Source organism: Helianthus annuus, chromosome 9, assembly GCF_002127325.2.
Source record: "Helianthus annuus cultivar XRQ/B chromosome 9, HanXRQr2.0-SUNRISE, whole genome shotgun sequence".
NCBI classification, from domain to species: domain Eukaryota; kingdom Viridiplantae; phylum Streptophyta; class Magnoliopsida; order Asterales; family Asteraceae; genus Helianthus; species Helianthus annuus.
Genome location: NC_035441.2, coordinates 4,315,817 through 4,334,827, shown reverse-complemented (window position 1 = coordinate 4,334,827; position 19,011 = coordinate 4,315,817). Strand labels below are relative to the sequence as shown.

The following is a 19,011-nucleotide window of genomic DNA, read 5'->3' as shown; positions in this document are numbered from 1 at the left end:
ATATAAAAACATCATAAAAGGTAAAATTTGTTTAGTCAATAATGACCACAAACAAGAAGATCCTCAACCTCGTATCCTTAACCATGACACTTCCATTTTTAGAAAATTTGTTACAAATAACAATCACCAATCCTTAAAGGAGTATCAAACGAATTCCTCAAGTTCATATTCATTATCTTTCATAGAATCACAAACAAGGCCAAGATTAAAAACAATGACCCGCATGAAGCGCACTTTGAATCTTGTTTCCATTTTCGCGCTCTTCTTATTTACACAATGTCCTAAGGTAACTTCAGCCCGTACCTCTGCCCCTGCCCCGTCCCCTATCGAGGATGAGGTGTCCCCTACGATTGCGCCTACCACCATCCTCTCAGATCTCACAGCCGACAACCCATTATCTAGTTCTGAACTTTTTGAACTCTCGTTACCTGATATCGGTGTACAAAAGGCAGCGGTCACACTACAAAGCGAGGGAGCTAAGGTTGCAAACAAACAACTAGAAGGAATCGAACGTAAAATCGAGGACTTCAAAGCGATCCTTGCAAAACGACAAGCGGGGTCCGGATCAGAAGCATCAAAAAAATGCCTCACGCAATGCGATGAAAATTTGGAAGACGCGATTGATGGTGTCAAAATAAGCATTGAAAGCATCAACAATCAAGACCTTGAAACGGCGAATATGGATATTAGTGGTATTGCTGCTGATATCGAAGCGTGCAACGATTGCTTCTTAGATTCGGATGGTGAGGACAAAGATGTTAATGCTTTTAATGAATGGATTCAAGGAGTCACTAAAGAATGCGTTAAAAACCTCAAAGAAAAGTAAATCTAAGTACTTTAGCAAATGTTATTTGTACAACAAGAAAATTATTGACCCAAACATCTTTTATTATAGATTATTGTAAATTTAGTGTACATTAGAAAGAAGAAATAAGCATAGGTTCTTGAACATGAAAAAAAAAAACACATATAAGAACACCCCGTTACAATTATGGGTATAGGTCTGAAACGAACCAAGCCAATATCAACTCGGACTCTAACCATCTACAATACAAGCAGGGCGGCTCAACCATTTTGGTGGCCCAAAGCTTGTTACAAATTCGGGGCCTTTCTTTGGATTGTAAAAAAAACCCACACAAGCTTGTTGTAGACTTGCAGTCGAATATAATGTTACACTTTCTCTGGATTAATCAACTAGCAAATTAATTTCAATTAATGCCTTTTAGCTTACTATGTCACAAACCTGTTGTAGACTTGCAGCCCAATGTTACACTTATAACTTTTTCTTTTGGAAAATTGAGGCCCTATAGATTTTGGGGCCTAAAGCCCTAGCCTCATTTGGCTTGGGCTTGGGCCGGGCCCTGAATACAAGGTAAGTTTGCTAGGCTCATAATGTCCGATTCGAGCTGCACCTTGTATTGAGCACGAGCTAGCTTTTGGCTCGATAAGTTAACCTAATTTTGTAGACTTGCAGCCCAATGTTACATTTATACCAAATAGTAAGTTAACAATAATAATATTAAATTATGCAAGCCTTAAATTATATTATAGAATACTAAAATATACAAGGAAATGAGAAATTCATATGAGCTGATGAGTAACCTATCTCCAACGTGAAGTCGTGAACTCACTTTGAAAATTCTCAAAATTTAATCTTTAACACCTTCGAATTTCCAACAAATTTATTCAATAGCTTTAAATTATCATTCTTCAATCATTTCATTCGTTTTCTTATTTATTTAATCTCGATGTAAATATATAAACCGAGTTTGTTAATTATAAATAACCGATTAGGAGAAAAAAAAAGATAAATAAACACAAGTTTAGTGGCGACTCATAAAACTTTTCATGAGTGTGTGGAATATTTTTTAACGATTTTAGGACCCTAACTATATAAAAAAATCGGTTTATATAGCGGGTTGAATCGGGTCGGGTTGGGTCATGTTAAACAAAAGAACATCAAACTAAAATTTATATGGGTCATGTAAAACAAAAGAAAATCAAACTAAAATTTATATAATCATCAAAAACCTGTCAAACGTCATTACAAATATATTTAAAATTGTGCCATACGGGTTTTCATTTTTTGAAATATATCCAAAACATAATCTAGAAACAGGGCCGGCTCAATCATTTTGATGGCCTAAGGCGAAACAAAATCTTGTGGCCTTTTTCCCGAAAAATGTATGTGATTGAAAGTTAAACTTGAAGGGCCCAAGTGTAATTATTTGAGAGATTGTGTTAAAATTTAAAAACAAGAAAAAAAATGGTGAACCAGGGATTCGAACCCAGGTCTCACCAACATCCATACATACACAAAACCACTACACTACCAACCATCAAGCTGTTGATAACCCACACCCTAAATCTTTTATAAATGGATTGTGGTTTCATCAAATTATGGAGGCCCTATAGTTTTGGTGGCCCAAGGCCCAAGCCTTATTTGGCTTACCCTTGGGCCGACCCTGTCTAGAAATACTTTCTTAAGCAAGTCTTTCTCTATATAAATTGGTCATGGTTCCTATCACATATAAATCGTTTATGGTTCGATTCACATATCTATCCAAAACCCCTTGGAAATTTTCACCCTCATGATTCTTATCACATATAAATCGCTTCATAAGTTCATAAAACAAAACTAAACACTTAGGGGCTGTTTGGTAGTCTTTGAATGGTTATTAAGAGGCTACCTCTTAATGGAACCATTAAGAATTTTACCAGTGAGAATGTAGAAGAATGTGACGATTTACCATTTAGAGGTTACCTCTTAACCATTGAGACTTGAGGTTACCTCTTATTCATTTAGATGTTTTAAACCATTGTAGTATCTGAATGGTCATTAAGAGGCTACCAAACAGCCCCTTTAAACAAAATAAAAAATCATGCTCAACCATAGTCCATATTTTTCAATTTTAATCTTTAAACATTGCAGCCCTAGTTTTAAATGTTGATTAGTTATCAACAAAATCATTAACTACAAGTCTAGAACAAGTGAACTACCAAAAAAACCATAAAAAACATAAAAATATCAAACCCTTATACATCTATATTTTATTCTAATCACCATATAAAACAACAAAAAAAAAAAAAAAATCAATAAAGAAAGGATACCCCTTCTAAGTCGGAATCCGGTGTAATTATGGTCGGAACAGTGGGAATTCTGAATTTCCCGGCCAAAAAACTCGTCCGGTTGTGAGTCGCTTCTGCTGTCGCTGGGCGTCTTTTTTGGGGCGGGATTTGGATTTTGGAAGCCGAATGGGTGGGTTGGTTTGGGTTATTTTATTTAGTTCAAAATATTTGGGTTGGGTTTGGGCTTGGAAATTTGGGTTAATAAAAATAGATTGTAAATTGAGTTAAGTAATTAAGTAGTTAAAGAATAAATATATAAATTGTATTATATACTTATATATTAATAATAATAATCAGTGTTTTAAATTTTTTATTTTTTATAAATTCATCAAATTTTTTTTCTAAGGGGGGTGGTTGAAAATTTCAAACGGGTGGGGGTAAAAATTTCCAAAGAATATGGTCGGGATTTTCGGCGAAAATCAACACTATTTTTTTTCAAGAGATGCGTCCGCCCGCCCACACACCCACAAATGTTGGTAGGTCCGCCCTTGCACAAGTTACAAAAACGTTTCATTTAAGTTAAAGCAATTAGCTGCTCAAACTGCAATTAATTTACCAAGTATATTACCCATACCCACAAATAAACACTAGGTCAACACGAAAACAAGACCATATTTTACTCAAGCCAAACAAATAAGGAGCTGTTTGTTTAACTCTTAATGAAGCTCTTAATGGTTCAAGATCTCTTATTGGTTCAACACTTAAGGTTCATGTTGTTTGTTTCACGAGCAGATGTTTGAATAATTCAGACATTTGCCTCCGAATGGTTAACATCTCTTATCTGAATTGGTCAGACATTTATCTTTTAACAGTTAAACATTATATGACTTAATGATTTTGAACATTTACCAATTTTTTTTGAACGTCCAACATAAGAATCACCGGATACTCCGTACGCGGCACCCATTGGCCGAAAGGTAGCCCACGGCAGCCCAACCTGCACGCACGGAGCCCCTAGCCCACCATGCCACCAGTTCCGGGGAAAACCCGACCCTGCACCCGCCTGAGGACACGACAATACAAAGCCGGTAAAACCCGGGTGGATCAGGAATCAAACTCAAAACGACTCAGTTAAGAGTCTTTCCCTCATTTCTATAACCACTTACCTATGAGCCCAGGGTTAAGAAGTTACCTTGACTCGGACTCCTGATTTACAAACCAACCCCCCTCGTCACGTTTACATTCGCACTTTGAATCTTCCAATTCCTTCTCCCCCCTTTTCAATTTCTAACATCAATCACACCAGATAAACCCTAGAAAACGATCATAAACACTTCACATCAAACACACACACACGTACGGAGACCATATTCACAGCAGAATCGTTAGCAATGGCGTCACACATGAGCATGGGGGAAGCACACAGAAGAATAACGGAGTATCTGAATCGTTTCGTCGACGTCATTTCGTATCAAGACGGAACTTCTCTTAAAAACCTACTTTATCTATCGTCTGAATCACCGTCTTTTCTCGCACTCGCCGATGCCCTAAATATCTTCCAGGTTTCAATCACTTATTAACTTCTCAGTTTTCATCGATTGTTATGTGGATTTGGATGTTTGTTAGGGTTTATGTATTGTTTTAGTTTCATTTCAGATAATCATGTATTGAATAGTGTAAAATTTTGAGTATTTGGTGCTAAAAAGGAATTCAGTATTAGAATTAGACTGGATTAATGTGCTTCTATATGATTTAGAGGGTGTTTGGGGTTGAGTTTTGAAGAAGATTTTTAGATTATTGAGTTTTGAAATCGAAAAAATTAGTTTTGAGTGTTTGGGTAAAAAATTAAAAAATTGATTATTTGCGTTTAGAAAGTTACAAAAAGCAGTTTTCCAAGAGCAGCCCGCCCCCCCCCTCCCCCCCCCCCCCCCTCTACTGCAACAAAACAAAACATAGTTTTCCAAAAATTGATTATTTGCGTTTAGAAAATGATTTTCATTTGTTTATTTTTTTAAATATGTATTTGCCGAACACTCAAATAGTTGATTATCTGATTATTGTGATATCAAGCAACATAATCAAATCCGAACACTATCTTTCAACATCACGTTTTGTTACAGTTAATTATCTGATTCTGATTGTTCAAAACGCATAATCTATTTTCAAAACTCAACCCCAAACACCCTCTTATACATGTGTAATTTATTCAAAGGTACTTTTTGCAAACTGTAGATGAACTGTTTAATTTCATTTCAGATGATGATATGTTGATTAGTGTAAGTTTCGGAGTGTTTGGTGGTATAAAGGAGTGCAGTTAGTGTAATAATGAGTGAATTTGGAATTAGAGTGTATGAATGTTTTTTGCATGATTTATAGTTGTACAAATTATCCAAAGGTACCTGTTCTTGCAAAATGTAGATTAACTCTTTAATTTCATTTCATATGATGATATGTTGAATAGTGTAAGTTTTGGAGTGTTTGGTGCTAAAACGGAATGCAGTTAGCCGTTATGAGTGAATTTGGAATTGGACTAGATAAATGTTTTTCTGCATAATTTATACTTGTACATGATGATGATGCATAATTTATAACGACCTGCTTGCGGTGTGCGCATATAATGTATATATGTGTGGGCGCTCGGGGAGCAAAAGTGAAATTGCACTAATTTTAATGTTATTTTACTAATTTCGTGAAAATAACGTTAAAAGCGACGGAGGGTTAATCTTGCATCGTGTCGTGGCGTTGATAGCCGAAAGACATGGGGATACATGCACTAATCGGCCTTTGTCCCGGTTGCTGAGTGTCATGTGCCTTATGTCCAAGGCTTGATGCAAAGCTACTATCGAGCCGGGGGTCTCATTGGAAGCAGCCTCTCTATTCCTACGAGGTAGAGGTAAGGCTGTCTACATCTTACCCTCCTCAGACCCTACCTTAGCTATTGGTGGGATTTATTGAGTATGATGATGATGATGCATAATTTATACTTGTACAATTTATCCAAAGCTATTTGGTTTTGCAAGCTCTAGATTAACCTTTTGCAGCCCTAGTCGGGCGGCGGGGTAGGGACTAGTGATTAATCGGGGATTAATCGGAATTTATGGGGATTAATCGGGATTAATTTGATTAATCGGCGACTAATCGGGGATTAATCGGCACCTAGTCGGGATTTTTACAACCATGAGGGCTGTTAGCACTGTTAGTTTTAGATTTATAGAACATTTTAAGACATTTTAAGTAGTGCTTAGGACGGAGGAAACGAATTGGAGCCCTTGTTGTTTAAATGTTAGAACTGTATATACATTATGCTTCAACTCCATTATTGGAATTGTAATCTTTGAAGTCGAGCCTTAGTTTGAATTCTATTGATGTGATTGGAGCATTATGTCTAACAAAGGAGTTCTACTAAAAAAAACCACGAAAAAGACACTGTAATTTACAAGAATGACTATTTGTGAACAGAAAGTGCTTACACTTCTTGGAAACCATATGGTTTTCTTTTTGTCGTTTTCAAATTAGGCGACGGTTGTTTTGCAAAAAGTAACTAAGTATGATGATATAATAGTTAATCCTAATAATTCGGCATCAGTTACCCACTAGTTAGTCTTTAACGTCTCTAATTCTTTTGAAACATGTGTAGATGTGTGTGTTTAACTGTTTATATATTTTAAAGTAAAGTGTGTTGAGATATACATTGTTACTGAAGTTTGTGTATGCAGGATGCTAACAGAGTGATCAAACAAGCAGATAAATATTCCCAATATGCTGAAATAGTAGCTCCATTATTTCGTGCTATGCAAAGTTACCGGGTCGGCCATTTGGTTGAATCATATCAAGCATTTGAGAAATCAGCAAAGTAATTTTCAGCATAATTAGAGTTCTTATTATTAGTTTCTTGTGAGGTGGCAAAATGGTGGGTTGGGTAAAGAGTCAAAACATTTTTTAAATTTTAGTACGGCTCAAAACGAGTAAATTTTAAGTCTAGTTGGGTCAGACACATAACAATTTTGTCTAAATTCTACATTTTTATAGATAGTTATGTAATATGATTACTGAAATATATATTTTTTCAATAAAAGTCCGAGTTTTCCGTATAAAAATATATTCAGGAGGTGAAATATTATTTAAAAAACAAGTTTTGGACTAAAATGATTATGGAGGTTTAATGCATGAAAACCATACTTCCGGATGACTTTCATCCTGTTTCTTCAAGGTAACTTTTTAGCGTACCTTTGCTACCCTCTAGATATAAATATAACTCGAATAGACCCATCATGATAAAAGGGGTCGAATTTGCCACCTCAACGTAACTTTGTACGGTTGCACTGTTGGATTTGCTAATATGGGAAATTATTCAGTGCTTTTATTCAGGAATTTCGGAACTGGGAATCTGCATGGGCGTTAGAAGCATTGTATGTGGTTGTATACGAAATTAGGATTTTGGCTGAGAAGGTATGTAAATGCAGTTACAATTAAAGCTTGAAAAAGAAAAATGGAAATGAGAGACTAACAAAAAAAAACTTTTTTGGGGCAGCAGAAAATGAACAACATAAATAAATAAAAGAAAGAAATAATGATTTTCTATTCTGTTTCATCTAAGCACATGTTTATCAGTATTGCTTTTGCATAAAGATCAATGTTCTTATATCATTTGTCCCATTTTACTCAATATACCTTTTCTTACTTTTAGTCATTAAAAGATGGTTTGTGTACTGTTTGGGTAATTTTGTAATAGGTAAATCAACTTCTATATACAAACTAACATGTTATATAAATCAACATCTTTATACATTAACTAGAAGGTTACCACCCGCACTCTGCCGCGGGTTCGAAACGTAGATAAGAATAAGCAAATCGCGAGAGTTAAAGTTGTTTGATGTTTTAGTTAAGGGGCTAAACATGTTATTGTTAAAGTTCAGGGGCTAAACATGTCATTTTATAAGTTGAAGGGCTAAAGTTGTTTATTATTAAAGTGAGGGTCTAAAGTTGTTTTAGTTAACGGGCTAAACATGGCATTATTAAAGTTGAGGGGCTAAAGATGACATTTTAAAGTTGAGGGGCTAAAGTTGGTTGATGTGACAAAATAGCATATTTATAGTATCATCATCATACTCGGTAAATCCTGCCAATAGCAAAGCTAAGGTATATATAATATAATTTAATATTTTTATAAAAATATATTTATTTTGACTGCCGGTTTTGCATGCAAACGGAACCCTAACGGGACGCAAAGTCATCTTTAATGACTCAGTTGTGTAAGAAAAAAATTACATTGACTTAAATGGGACAATGAAACAGTACGTTGACTATGCAAAAAACTTTATTTTACTGATTTTGTTGCAGTTAATTTTTCTAAATTGTGTTATTGTGTTTGCAGGCCGACAGAGAGTTGGCTTCCAATGGAAAAACACCTGAGAAACTAAAGGCAGCTGGGTCATTCCTCATGAAAGTGTTTGGTGTGCTTGCGGTATGTGTTTCCGTAACTTACACTTTTGACCTGTGTGGCTTGCTCTACATATATGATCCATTTGAGTTGTTAGAAATAAAAGATATCCAAATCAACCCGTTTGACTTGTCTGACCTATTCTTGTTGCACCTAATTGGCTAATTATTTACCAACAAAATATATATTTGTTTAATAGCTTAAATCCTGTCTTTTTCATTATAGGGAAAAGGACCAAAACGTGTTGGAGCGCTATATGTCACTTGCCAATTGTTCAAAGTCTATTTCAAGGTGACGTTTTTCTTCCATTTTTTACATATCTATTTATCTTATTACATTTGTGCAGAATTTGACTCTCCTTTTTTTTTTACCGTTTGTCTTTTTTTATTCTTCTGCAAATTAACCTTTTGTTTACTACTTGTTTCTTATACCCTTTTACTATTTGTTTTTTTAATACAAATTATTATTGCCAGATGTTGTTACAAGACTTATTTTATTTCAACAAAGTTCAATTCTTTAATTGAAATGATTTATGAGGTTTTACTTTTATGTATAGAAGTATACGTTAGGCGAGTTTCGGAACGGTCGACTCTGTTGATATGTTTTTGTTATTATCTAATCTTTTCTTTGTTACATGTTCGACATGTTATAAAAAGTATATCACTTAATGTTTTTTACGTAATTTTGCAGCTTGGCACCGTTCATCTTTGCCGGAGTGTGATAAGAAGCATTGAAACAGCTCGTATATTTGATTTTGAGGAATTTCCAGTCAGAGATAAAGTAAGAAGATGTTTGATTGTGATCAAACTAGCTTATAAAAATCATAACTAACTATTCTTTTATATTGTATTACAGGTAACCTACATGTACTACACTGGTCGCTTAGAAGTACTTAACGAAAATTTTCCAGCTGTAAGTAGTCTGAGAAATTATGATTTTAAAGATGTGTTCCAGTAGTCATGATTTTGTATGATTTTCTTCGCATATTTTTCTTCTTTATCTTAATAATTTGTCTTTTTTTTATTTATTCTGCAGGCTGATCATAAATTATCATACGCGCTAAAACACTGTGACCCTCAAAGCGAAGCAAACATAAGGCACGTTTTTCGTTCTCATTTTGAATATCTTTTAATCTTGATAGCAAAATTATAATTAATAGCATTATTAGAGTTAATGTAGCGTTCTTACGATGATTATTTTGTTTATCACTTTTGTATTTGTTTTGGGATGATAATTTATGTATAAGTCTGCTGAAACAGGATGATCTTGAAATATTTGGTACCCGTGAAGCTTTCGATAGGGATCTTACCTAAAAAATCACTCCTCGAGAAGTATAATCTAGTTGAGGTATTTTCATAATCCTTTGGGGGGCAAATGAACCAAACGTTTAGCGAACAGTTCGTGAACCGTTCAGCGGGAAATTCGTTTGTGTTCGTTCGTTTATCAGACAAACGGACACTAACAAGAAATTTTGTTCGTTTAGTTAAATGAATGAACATGAACAGAGGCCGCGTTCGTTCATTTATGTCCGTGAACGTTCGGTAACATGTTCGTTTATGTTTGATTGTGTTCGATAGGTCATTAGTGTTTTTAATTTTTTATATTTTATTTAAATACTTCAAAATAACAACTAACAAACGAACACTAGTGCTCTTGAACAATAGTTTGTGTTCGTGAACGTTCGTTTTTGTTCGTTGCCTGAAACTAACAAACGAACACAAACGAACACGAACAAGTTCATTTCCTTAACAAACGAACACAAGCATCAAATCCCGTTCGGTAAGTGTTCATGAGCAGTTCGTGAACAGATATATTTCCTCAACAAACAAACACGAACAAGGTCTTGTTTGTGTTCGTTTGGTTCGTTTGCAGCCCTAACGGGTACCAAACACCCGTAATAAAATGGGTGGGCTTGTGTTATTGCTATTTGAAATTGTATAATCAGATGACCGATTGTTTGAGTGTCTTGAAAATTTTAGTAATTTAAGAAACTGAAAGATAAAATTATAATGAAAACATTCTTGTGAAAAAGTGAGAAACATCTTGTTAAATGCGAGTGAAAGTCTTCCAAATTAAGTTAAAAGAAAGGGCTAAATATGTAATTTTGTATCTGCCTAATGTGGGGCATACTCATATATTGTCACTGCGTCCGTATTAATTTGTTTCACTAAATAAAGATACGATAGTCTTAAAGGTACTTTTCGATTGTGTTATAGTATAGTGACATTGTGCTAGCCATGAGAAGAGGTGATCTCAGACTTCTTAGACATGCACTCGAGCAGCATGAAGATCGGTACGTCTATTTTACCACCTCTACTTGTACTTGTTGCCAGTTAATTATCTTTTTTCTTCTAGAACGCTAAACGTTTTTCATTTAGATTCTTGAGATCAGGTGTTTATCTTGTCCTTGAAAAGCTAGAGCTTCAGGTCTACCAAAGACTCGTAAAGAAAATGTAAGCGTTCATTGTTGAATAATGTTTTATGAGTAAAATGCCATTTTTATCCCTTAGGTTTGGTTGGTTTTGCGACTTTCGTCCAAAGGTTTGTTTTTCCGCATCTGAATTCAAAAGGTTTGAAATCTTGCAATTTTCATCCGGCTTGTTAACTCCATCCATTTTTCCCGTTAACTCAGGGGTATTTCCGTCTTTTTTTGTTATCTTATAGGGCAATTGGGTCTTTTTCATATTATATACAAGCATTTAGCATAATGTACAAGTATTCAAAAGACCGAATTTCCCTTTAAGTTAACAAAAAAAGACGAAAATACCCCTGAGTTAACGGAGAAAAATGAATGGAGTTAACGAGCCGGATGAAAATGGCAAGATTTCAAACCTTTTGTATCCAGATGCGAAAAAACAAACGTTTGGACGAAAGTCGCAAAACTGGCCAAACCTCAGGGACGAAAATGGCATTTTACTCATGTTTATTTTATTATTGCCTTTTTGTTTATCTCACATGTGTTGTTGTTATGGCAGCTATATTATTCAAAAGCAGAAGGACCCGAGCAAGGCACACCAGATCAAGTTAGAAATGATTGTTAAAGCGTTGAAATGGCTCCAGATGGAGATGGATTTGGATGAGGTAAAGTTTCTTAACTGAATTCAAACTTATACCAAGTTCTAGGTGGGACCCACAAACCGAAGAACAGGCATATAGAAGGTGAGTGTTGAGTTTGACATGGTTTTTGTTAACAGGTTGAATGTATAATGTCGATTTTGATATACAAGAATCTGGTGAAAGGGTATTTTGCACACAAGAGCAAAGTGGCGGTTCTAAGCAAGCAAGACCCGTTTCCTAAACTAAATGGCAAGCCAATCAACGCGTAACGTGGAGCCAGCGAGTGTATGGATAATGATTTGTGAAGATAATGAATTCCCATTGATACATAACAACATTACTTAAAATGTCCTTATGATTATAAAACATCCACGCGTCGCCTAATCAGCTATGACCCGCTCTAGAGATATGCTTCTCGCACAAAACTTACATAACCCAACCAACCCTGCCATTTGGCAACCGGTTCCAGTCACAGGTTACTACTTTTAACTGTCTTTAAACCTTCACGGGTTAAGCAAATCTGGATGCTGATCATTGTTGTGACTTAATTGGTAAGAAGCTGTTGTGGTGAATACAAATGGTTCAAGTTTTTGTGCTCTTCAAGCTCCAGAAAGTTGTATGGAACATAAGATTATTGAGGCACATCAAAACTACAATAGTATATTGTTGTTTGATGTTTTACTGTTAGGAGTATATACAGGGAAAATCACGAGAACAATCATATTTTGGTATATTTATGTGACTGACGATGCCAAACATTTTACCTTAGTTATAAAATTTGCTACAAATTTTGCGAATCCACTTGATATCATTTAAAACATGTTGATATCTAAAGTGTTTAAAAACTAATGCAATACGCCAAAGTGTAGCAAATTTAGAAGAAAAAAAACAACATAATTATAAACAAATCAACATGTGAGATGTAAACTTCAATACCTAGAGAAAGGCAAGTAGAAACCCAAATTTTACATAGAACGTATGTAAAATAAGTCGAATAGATAGAAAGCCCCTTCAAGTATATAATTAATGCATACAACTTCTAAGCTATAACATTGATTGAATCATATTGGGGTAACAATATAAGTTTTTAAATCATATTTAACTAGATTGTTGCCATAGCCGCGTGTTGCGGCGGCAACGTTTTAGTTGTTTATAGCTGGCGGCACGTTATGTGATACGTTAACAATGTGAAAACACGTGTTTCAACGTATCCAATCTAAGAACGTACTAACTTAGTCGGCAAAACCAAAAACAATTTTATATTTGTCATGTGTATCATGAAAAGGCAAACCCAAGAAAAACTCCAAGAAAAAGCCCATATTTAATCATGCTTTCTTGGTCAACAGTAAGCTCACAAAAGAAAATCACCTTTGACTTTGTTTTGTTTCTTTTCCGTATTGACATCACAATCACAACACCAATATTGACGTCTTGCTTCTTTTGAAGTTTGTGCCACTGACCTTTGATTATAAGATATAGTAAATGTGTGAAAACATATTAAATGAAATAGTTTGTGCAGCCAAACAAGATTGTGATCATCTGTTCTTAAGATATCAACCCGCTAGATTGATCCATGAATGACCCGTTTTATCAAACTTTTTTCACGGGTTCCACCTAAAGTATTCGAATCTATTTACCTAGTAACCCGGCATTGTTCACTTTAGTAAATTGGGCTTAACGGCGTAAACTGTAAAGTTGTTCAAATGGGCTTTATTTATTTCGATAATCTTTAAAATAAAACAACAGTGAAAGTACAGGGACTAGGCTGGTATTTAGCATAATTATGGGCTGAATTCGCAACTTAAAAATAAAATTGGGGAGTACACAACCCGCCAAAAACAATATCCCTCAATTCTCCCGCCAAAATCAAAACCCTAAATAAGCAAAAACAATCAGCTCTTTACTAATTTTACAGCAATCAACAATGGCGGAAAATGAAGAAATCAACACGGAAACACTTCAATCCAGTTTTCCGGCAGGCAGAGTGAAGAGAATCATGAAACTAGACACAGAAATAAACAAAGTAAACTCCGATGCGCTGTTCGTAATCTCCAACGCCACCGACCTTTTCCTCAAGTTCTTAACGGAGAAATCATCGGAAGTTGCAATCGAGAAGAAACGGAAGACGATAAAGCTGGAGCATCTTCGAATGGCCGTGAAGAGGCACCGTCCGACCGCTGATTTTCTTCTGGATTCTCTTCCGATGCCGCCACCAGTTCAGATCTCGTCGAAAACCGACCGATCTCATAAAAGCGATGAGAAGAAGAAAAACTCGGTGCCAGCTGGCACTCGCGGAATTGACAGTTTCTTCAAGAAATGCGAGTAGAATAGTAGATGAACACTGTATGGATCTTTTCTTCTTTCTATCATTTCATATCATATCATGATATTTAAGTAGAATGTAGTTGTTAAGCCTAAGTTCGATTCAATGATGACTCTGAATTGAAATTAAGTTTATTTGTTTTTTGTAAACAATTTTGCTTACAATTATAATCACTATTTATTATTATTATTATTACTGATTTTTTTTTTTTGTCGAAATAGGTTTCTTTCATTCAACATGAAAAAGGGCAATTACTGAATTAGATAGTAAAAAGTAGAGTTAAATGTCATTTTAGTTTTTGTGGTTTGGGTCATTTTGCCAGTTTAGTCAAAATGTTTCATTTTTCGCCTGTGGATCCAAAAAGGTTTCACCGTTGCTATTTTAGTCTACTGGGTTAACTTCATCCATTTTTTCTCTTAACAAGAAGGGCAATTCGGTCATTTTATATGTAATTCTGTTAACTATAAGGGCAATTCGGCCAAATAAAATGACTGAATTGCCCTTCTCGTTAACAGAAGAAATGGATGAAGTTAACCCAGTGGACTAAAAGGGCAACAATGAAACGTTTTTAGACCCACAGGCAAAAAATGAAACCTTTGGACTAAATTGGCAAAATGGCTCAAACCAAAGGGACTAAAATGACATTTAACTCTAAAAAGTATTTATTTAAGTAGTAACTTTAAGCCATAGAGGTTTGGTAATTACTATACGTTCGAGCAACCTTCATACATTTGATTGGTTCGGTCATACGCGATTTCAATGGCTGCAAGTGTTTAGGTTTGGTTCGATGGTTGAGTTGGTTGGTTCAAATGGCTGCAACGATTCGCCGGTTTGTTAGGTATATATTGGTCTTAATCGAACAATTAGTTAGTTCAAATGAAATATTGAAATTACCAAAAAAACTTCTATCAAAGCACCCAGGAAAGCTAAAACTAAAGGATTTTGAAAGACTACCTTGACTCGAAATTATTCAAACCGATTTCAAGTAACGTGTTATATTAACGAACTCACCTTACATGAAACTTCTCATACTTGAAGCCCATCCACAACTTCGGCCATTTTGAGAAAAAGAAATCAATAAACTTTTGATACTCGATGTTCATTACCAAGCGGTTTTAGTTTTACCAGCTACTTTGTTGTCATTGTCAGGTCAACAATCTTCTTTCGTATAAAAACTCATAATACATTTCATGGCATGCTGTTAAGCTCTGCTAGCTAACAACTGCTGTAAATTGCTTCGTACAAAACAATCTGATTATTATAGGCATTTGAATATACTTTAACCTGGTTTGATTGCTTCCTTTTTTTTGAACGTCCAACATAAGAATCGCCGGGTACTCCGTATGCGGCACCCGTTGGCCGAAAGGTAGCCCGCGGCAGCTCAACCTGCACGCACGGAGCCCCTAGCCCACCATGCCACCGGTTCCGGGGAAAACCCGACCCTGCACCCGCCCGAGGGCACGACAATGCAGAGCCGGTAAAACCCGGGTGGATCGGGAATCGAACTCGAGACCATTCGGTCAGGAGTCTTTCCTTCATTTCCATGACCACTGAGCCATAGCCCAGGGTCTTAATTGCTGTTTTGCTGTGATTAACTTAATTGCTTCCTATTAGTTCAAGTTTTTTAAGTGGTGTAGTTTGTGCACAAAAATCATACAAGTATCTTTATGGGAGGTTTCCAATTGGCTTGAGTGTTTGAAGTTTCTGTGTAGGGTTGGCAGCGATTGCAACAAAAGCTACAATCTTGGTTTAAAAAAGCGTGAGGCGCTCCGAAGCGTTTTGGTTCTAAAAGCTTTAAGCGCGCGAAGCGAGAGCTTCACGTATACGAAGCGCTCAAAATTAAAAAAAAAATTAAAAAATATTTGTACACATCAATATGACATTCTACTTGTTAATCAATAATAAACACAAAAACATGATTAAAAAACACACTTAACACCTAAAAAACATAAATTAAAGTCGATTATTGGAGAAAGTATGAAGAATCAATGGAGAAGAGGGAGAGAACGGCTGAAGATGTTTACTAACGTTCTTTTTTTAGGGTAAAGAAGTAGCGGGCCTCAGTTAAACCCTATTAGAGACTATTGGGCCTAAATTAAAAACCTAAATCTGACCTGATTGGGCTGAAGCGTCGCTTCAAACCAATGGCGCTTCGGGCTTAAAGCGCGTTTCAAAACGCTTCACGTGATTTGTTGCTTCAGAGCAAAAAAAGCGACAACCCTAGCGCTTCATCGCCTCACGCTTTAAGCTTGCTTAAAGCTCACTTTTTAAACCAAGGCTACAATCGTTTATCATCTCTAAACATCTGACATTATCGAAACTGTCTCGATTTCTTATAGAAGTCATGCAAACACGCATCAGAAAGAGTTTTTACCCATCTTTCTACCCCTAATCATACGTCATATACGAAACTATCTTCATTTCTCATAAAAGTCTAGCCACAACTATGCCAACAAGTATCAGAAACAGTTTTACCTACAAACACGACACGCAAAAATCTTACCAATGTTTCTACCGATTTATGGTTTCAACTCACTAGCTAAAAACTGTTGTAAATTGCTTCATACAAAACAATCTGATTATTATAGGCATTCATAAACTTCTAAACTCGCTGCCAACCAAAGCTACAGTCATTTGTCATCATCTCAAAACACCTTACATGATCAAAGCTACTCAAACAAGTACCAGAAACTGTTTTTTACCTGCAGACACAACGCTAAAAAACACACCAATTCTGGTTTCAACTCTCTAAGACTTCAGGTTGCGGTGAAAGAAGGCGAATCAGATTGTTTTCGAGTTGTTCTCCATCTTTCCAGGCATGAATTTTGGGTTTGATAGGTACTTTTGCTAATGTAAGCATGTGATGCAAAGTCTTCTTTTCTTTGGGCATAACATAGTCTTGTTCGGTAAGTTTCAGGGTCGGACATAAATCATCTCTCCCATCTCCGACGTAGATTATGCCTCGTTTCTTTTTATCCGAATGTCGAATCTCATCAATCACGGTCCCCTGATCAAAATTCAAGTTCAAATCACCCAAGATTCAATGAAAATAATGACACATAAAGCTGCTTAACTTATACAAGGAGGTAGGGCTGCAAACGAACCAAACGAACACGAACAAGACTATGTTCGTGTTCGTTTGTTAAGAAATATACGTGTTCGCGAACTGTTCACGAACACTTATCGAACGAGATTTTATGTTCGTGTTCGTTTGTTAATTTTAGACAACAAACAAAAACAAACGTTGGCGAACACAAATGGAAAAAAAACAGACACAAACAATCGTTCATGAACAGAATATATAATACATCGACACTTATTAGATATTTAATTTGTCGGAATTTTGAACCATTTAAATAAATATAAAAACTAAAAACACCAATGAACTATCGAACACAAACGAACACGTTACCGAACGTTCACAAACATAAACGAACGAACACGACCTCTGTTCATGTTTGGTTCATTTAACTAAACGAACGGAATTTCTTGTTCGTGTTCGTTTGTTTAATAAACGAACGAACACAAACGAACTTCCCGCCGCACGGTTCATGAACTGTTCGCCGAACGTTTGGTTCGTTTACAGCCGTACAAGGAGGACATGAAGTAAGTACCTTGCACAAATTAGGAGAGCAAAGCATGCAGCCATGAGGGAAACGATTCTTTCCCTTGTAAGGCAAGATTCTAAGCCTGCCTTCTTCATCCACAACAGTCGGGTTCGAGATGATCCCCGAAAAACACTCAAACACTCCATTGTTTTTCAAGATTGTTTCAATGAAGAAGTGATTTCCATCACTAAGCACCTTCATTTCACATCTGAAACACAAACAAACACTTTCTTTCAATCTTAACATCTATCAAACAAACACAGATTAAATAAGAACCTAAGTAGGTACCCGAGTTCATGAGCCGATCGGATGGCTGAAATCATTTGCGGATCGATCGTAAACTTGTTCAAACGGTCAACGAAGTCGTTGACTGTTTTCCCCTGAGCATGTAGCTCATCCATCATCCTATCCTAAACTCAATAACACAAAGTAACAATCAAATTCAAAACATCTATAACTTTAATCTCCTGATCATAAACTATAAAGACAGTAAGCGGAAACTATTGAATGGAGTGAGAAAAAGGAACGAACGATGATTTGGTGCCAAGAGAGTGTGTCGCGAACGCGATGAAAGAGTTTGGTGAGGTTTGTGTCAAGAACCACCCAGTGATCACAGTCGTCGGTGATGATTGTCTGATCAAAGTCCCAGATGATTATCATTTCTCTAGAACCTTCATTCGCCATTGAAGAACTGAACTGTAACTGTAACTGTAACTGCAGCCGGTGAGTAATGTGGATTTGTTGTTGTTGTTGAAAAGTGGAATCAGTTGCTATTTTAAAGGGGTGCTTTTTCAAGACGGTTATTGCGGTTTCTAAAACCGTTATGGTGTGTGTATATATGTAAATAAGTGAATGATTATGTGGAATTTATTTAGGTGATAAAAGACAAGAAAAAAAAAAAACTTTACATGATGACGTAATCGCGAGTGTTCACGGGCTTCTGTCTTAGGTGAGGGTTTTCCCCGGTTCGAATGTGAGTGTATTCCGATGTGATGAATTTCGTCAGTAGTCAATTTGAAAGATTCATTGGTGGTAAAAAAAAAGTGAAAAATTAATAGTTTAGTGTTTTGTTGTTGTTTGTGATTACACTACGTGACAAAAAAAAAAAATGTGGTAGCATCTTAAATATGTGAAAACATAAATAGTTTAGCGTATTCAATGGTAAAAGCATCAAGTATACTTTAGTATATTCAGTATCAATGCATTGAATGTGTATTATTATGACAATACTTAGAGGGTGTAAGGGGCACTCCTCTTTTAAGGCCATGTGTAGTCATAAAGCCCTTTTGTGGGCGTTATGCGACACGTGTCGTGCCACGTCACACAGGGGCTTTATGGGGCGTTATGTCACTAGAGCCCGTAGTCATAAAGCCCTACCTCATCATAACCAAAGTGTAAAATGCAGGGACCAAAGTGTAAAATGCAGGGACCAAAGTGTTTTAATGCAGGGACCAAATTGTAAAATGCAGGGACCAAAGTGGAAAATGCAGAACAAATCCCCACCTTCTCGCGCC

General features: G+C 36.0%; 3 protein-coding genes across 3 annotated transcripts; 2 read left to right on the top strand and 1 right to left on the bottom strand.

The window, feature by feature from the left end:
• Positions 1-4,260: 4,260 nt before the first annotated feature.
• Positions 4,261-12,334, top strand: LOC110875165 (enhanced ethylene response protein 5). The gene is made up of 13 exons (XM_035977240.1): positions 4,261-4,631; positions 6,786-6,922; positions 7,425-7,518; positions 8,444-8,533; positions 8,735-8,800; positions 9,200-9,289; positions 9,365-9,421; positions 9,545-9,606; positions 9,769-9,856; positions 10,726-10,802; positions 10,888-10,962; positions 11,485-11,590; positions 11,704-12,334. The coding sequence occupies exons 1-13, from the start codon at positions 4,461-4,463 to the stop codon at positions 11,833-11,835; spliced, it is 1,245 nt and encodes a 414-aa protein (XP_035833133.1). The 5' UTR covers positions 4,261-4,460; the 3' UTR covers positions 11,836-12,334.
• Positions 12,335-13,415: 1,081 nt separating this feature from the next.
• LOC118481914 (nuclear transcription factor Y subunit C-5-like) lies at positions 13,416-14,038 on the top strand. Its single transcript, XM_035977239.1, has one exon. The coding sequence runs from the start codon at positions 13,491-13,493 to the stop codon at positions 13,890-13,892; it is 402 nt and encodes a 133-aa protein (XP_035833132.1). The 5' UTR covers positions 13,416-13,490; the 3' UTR covers positions 13,893-14,038.
• A 2,442-nt stretch (positions 14,039-16,480) lies between these two features.
• LOC118481913 (thiamine phosphate phosphatase-like protein) lies at positions 16,481-18,296 on the bottom strand. Its single transcript, XM_035977238.1, has 4 exons — positions 18,029-18,296; positions 17,786-17,907; positions 17,504-17,705; positions 16,481-16,896 (listed from the first exon to the last, which is right to left on the bottom strand). The coding sequence occupies exons 1-4, from the start codon at positions 18,179-18,181 to the stop codon at positions 16,630-16,632; spliced, it is 744 nt and encodes a 247-aa protein (XP_035833131.1). The 5' UTR covers positions 18,182-18,296; the 3' UTR covers positions 16,481-16,629.
• Positions 18,297-19,011: the final 715 nt, after the last annotated feature.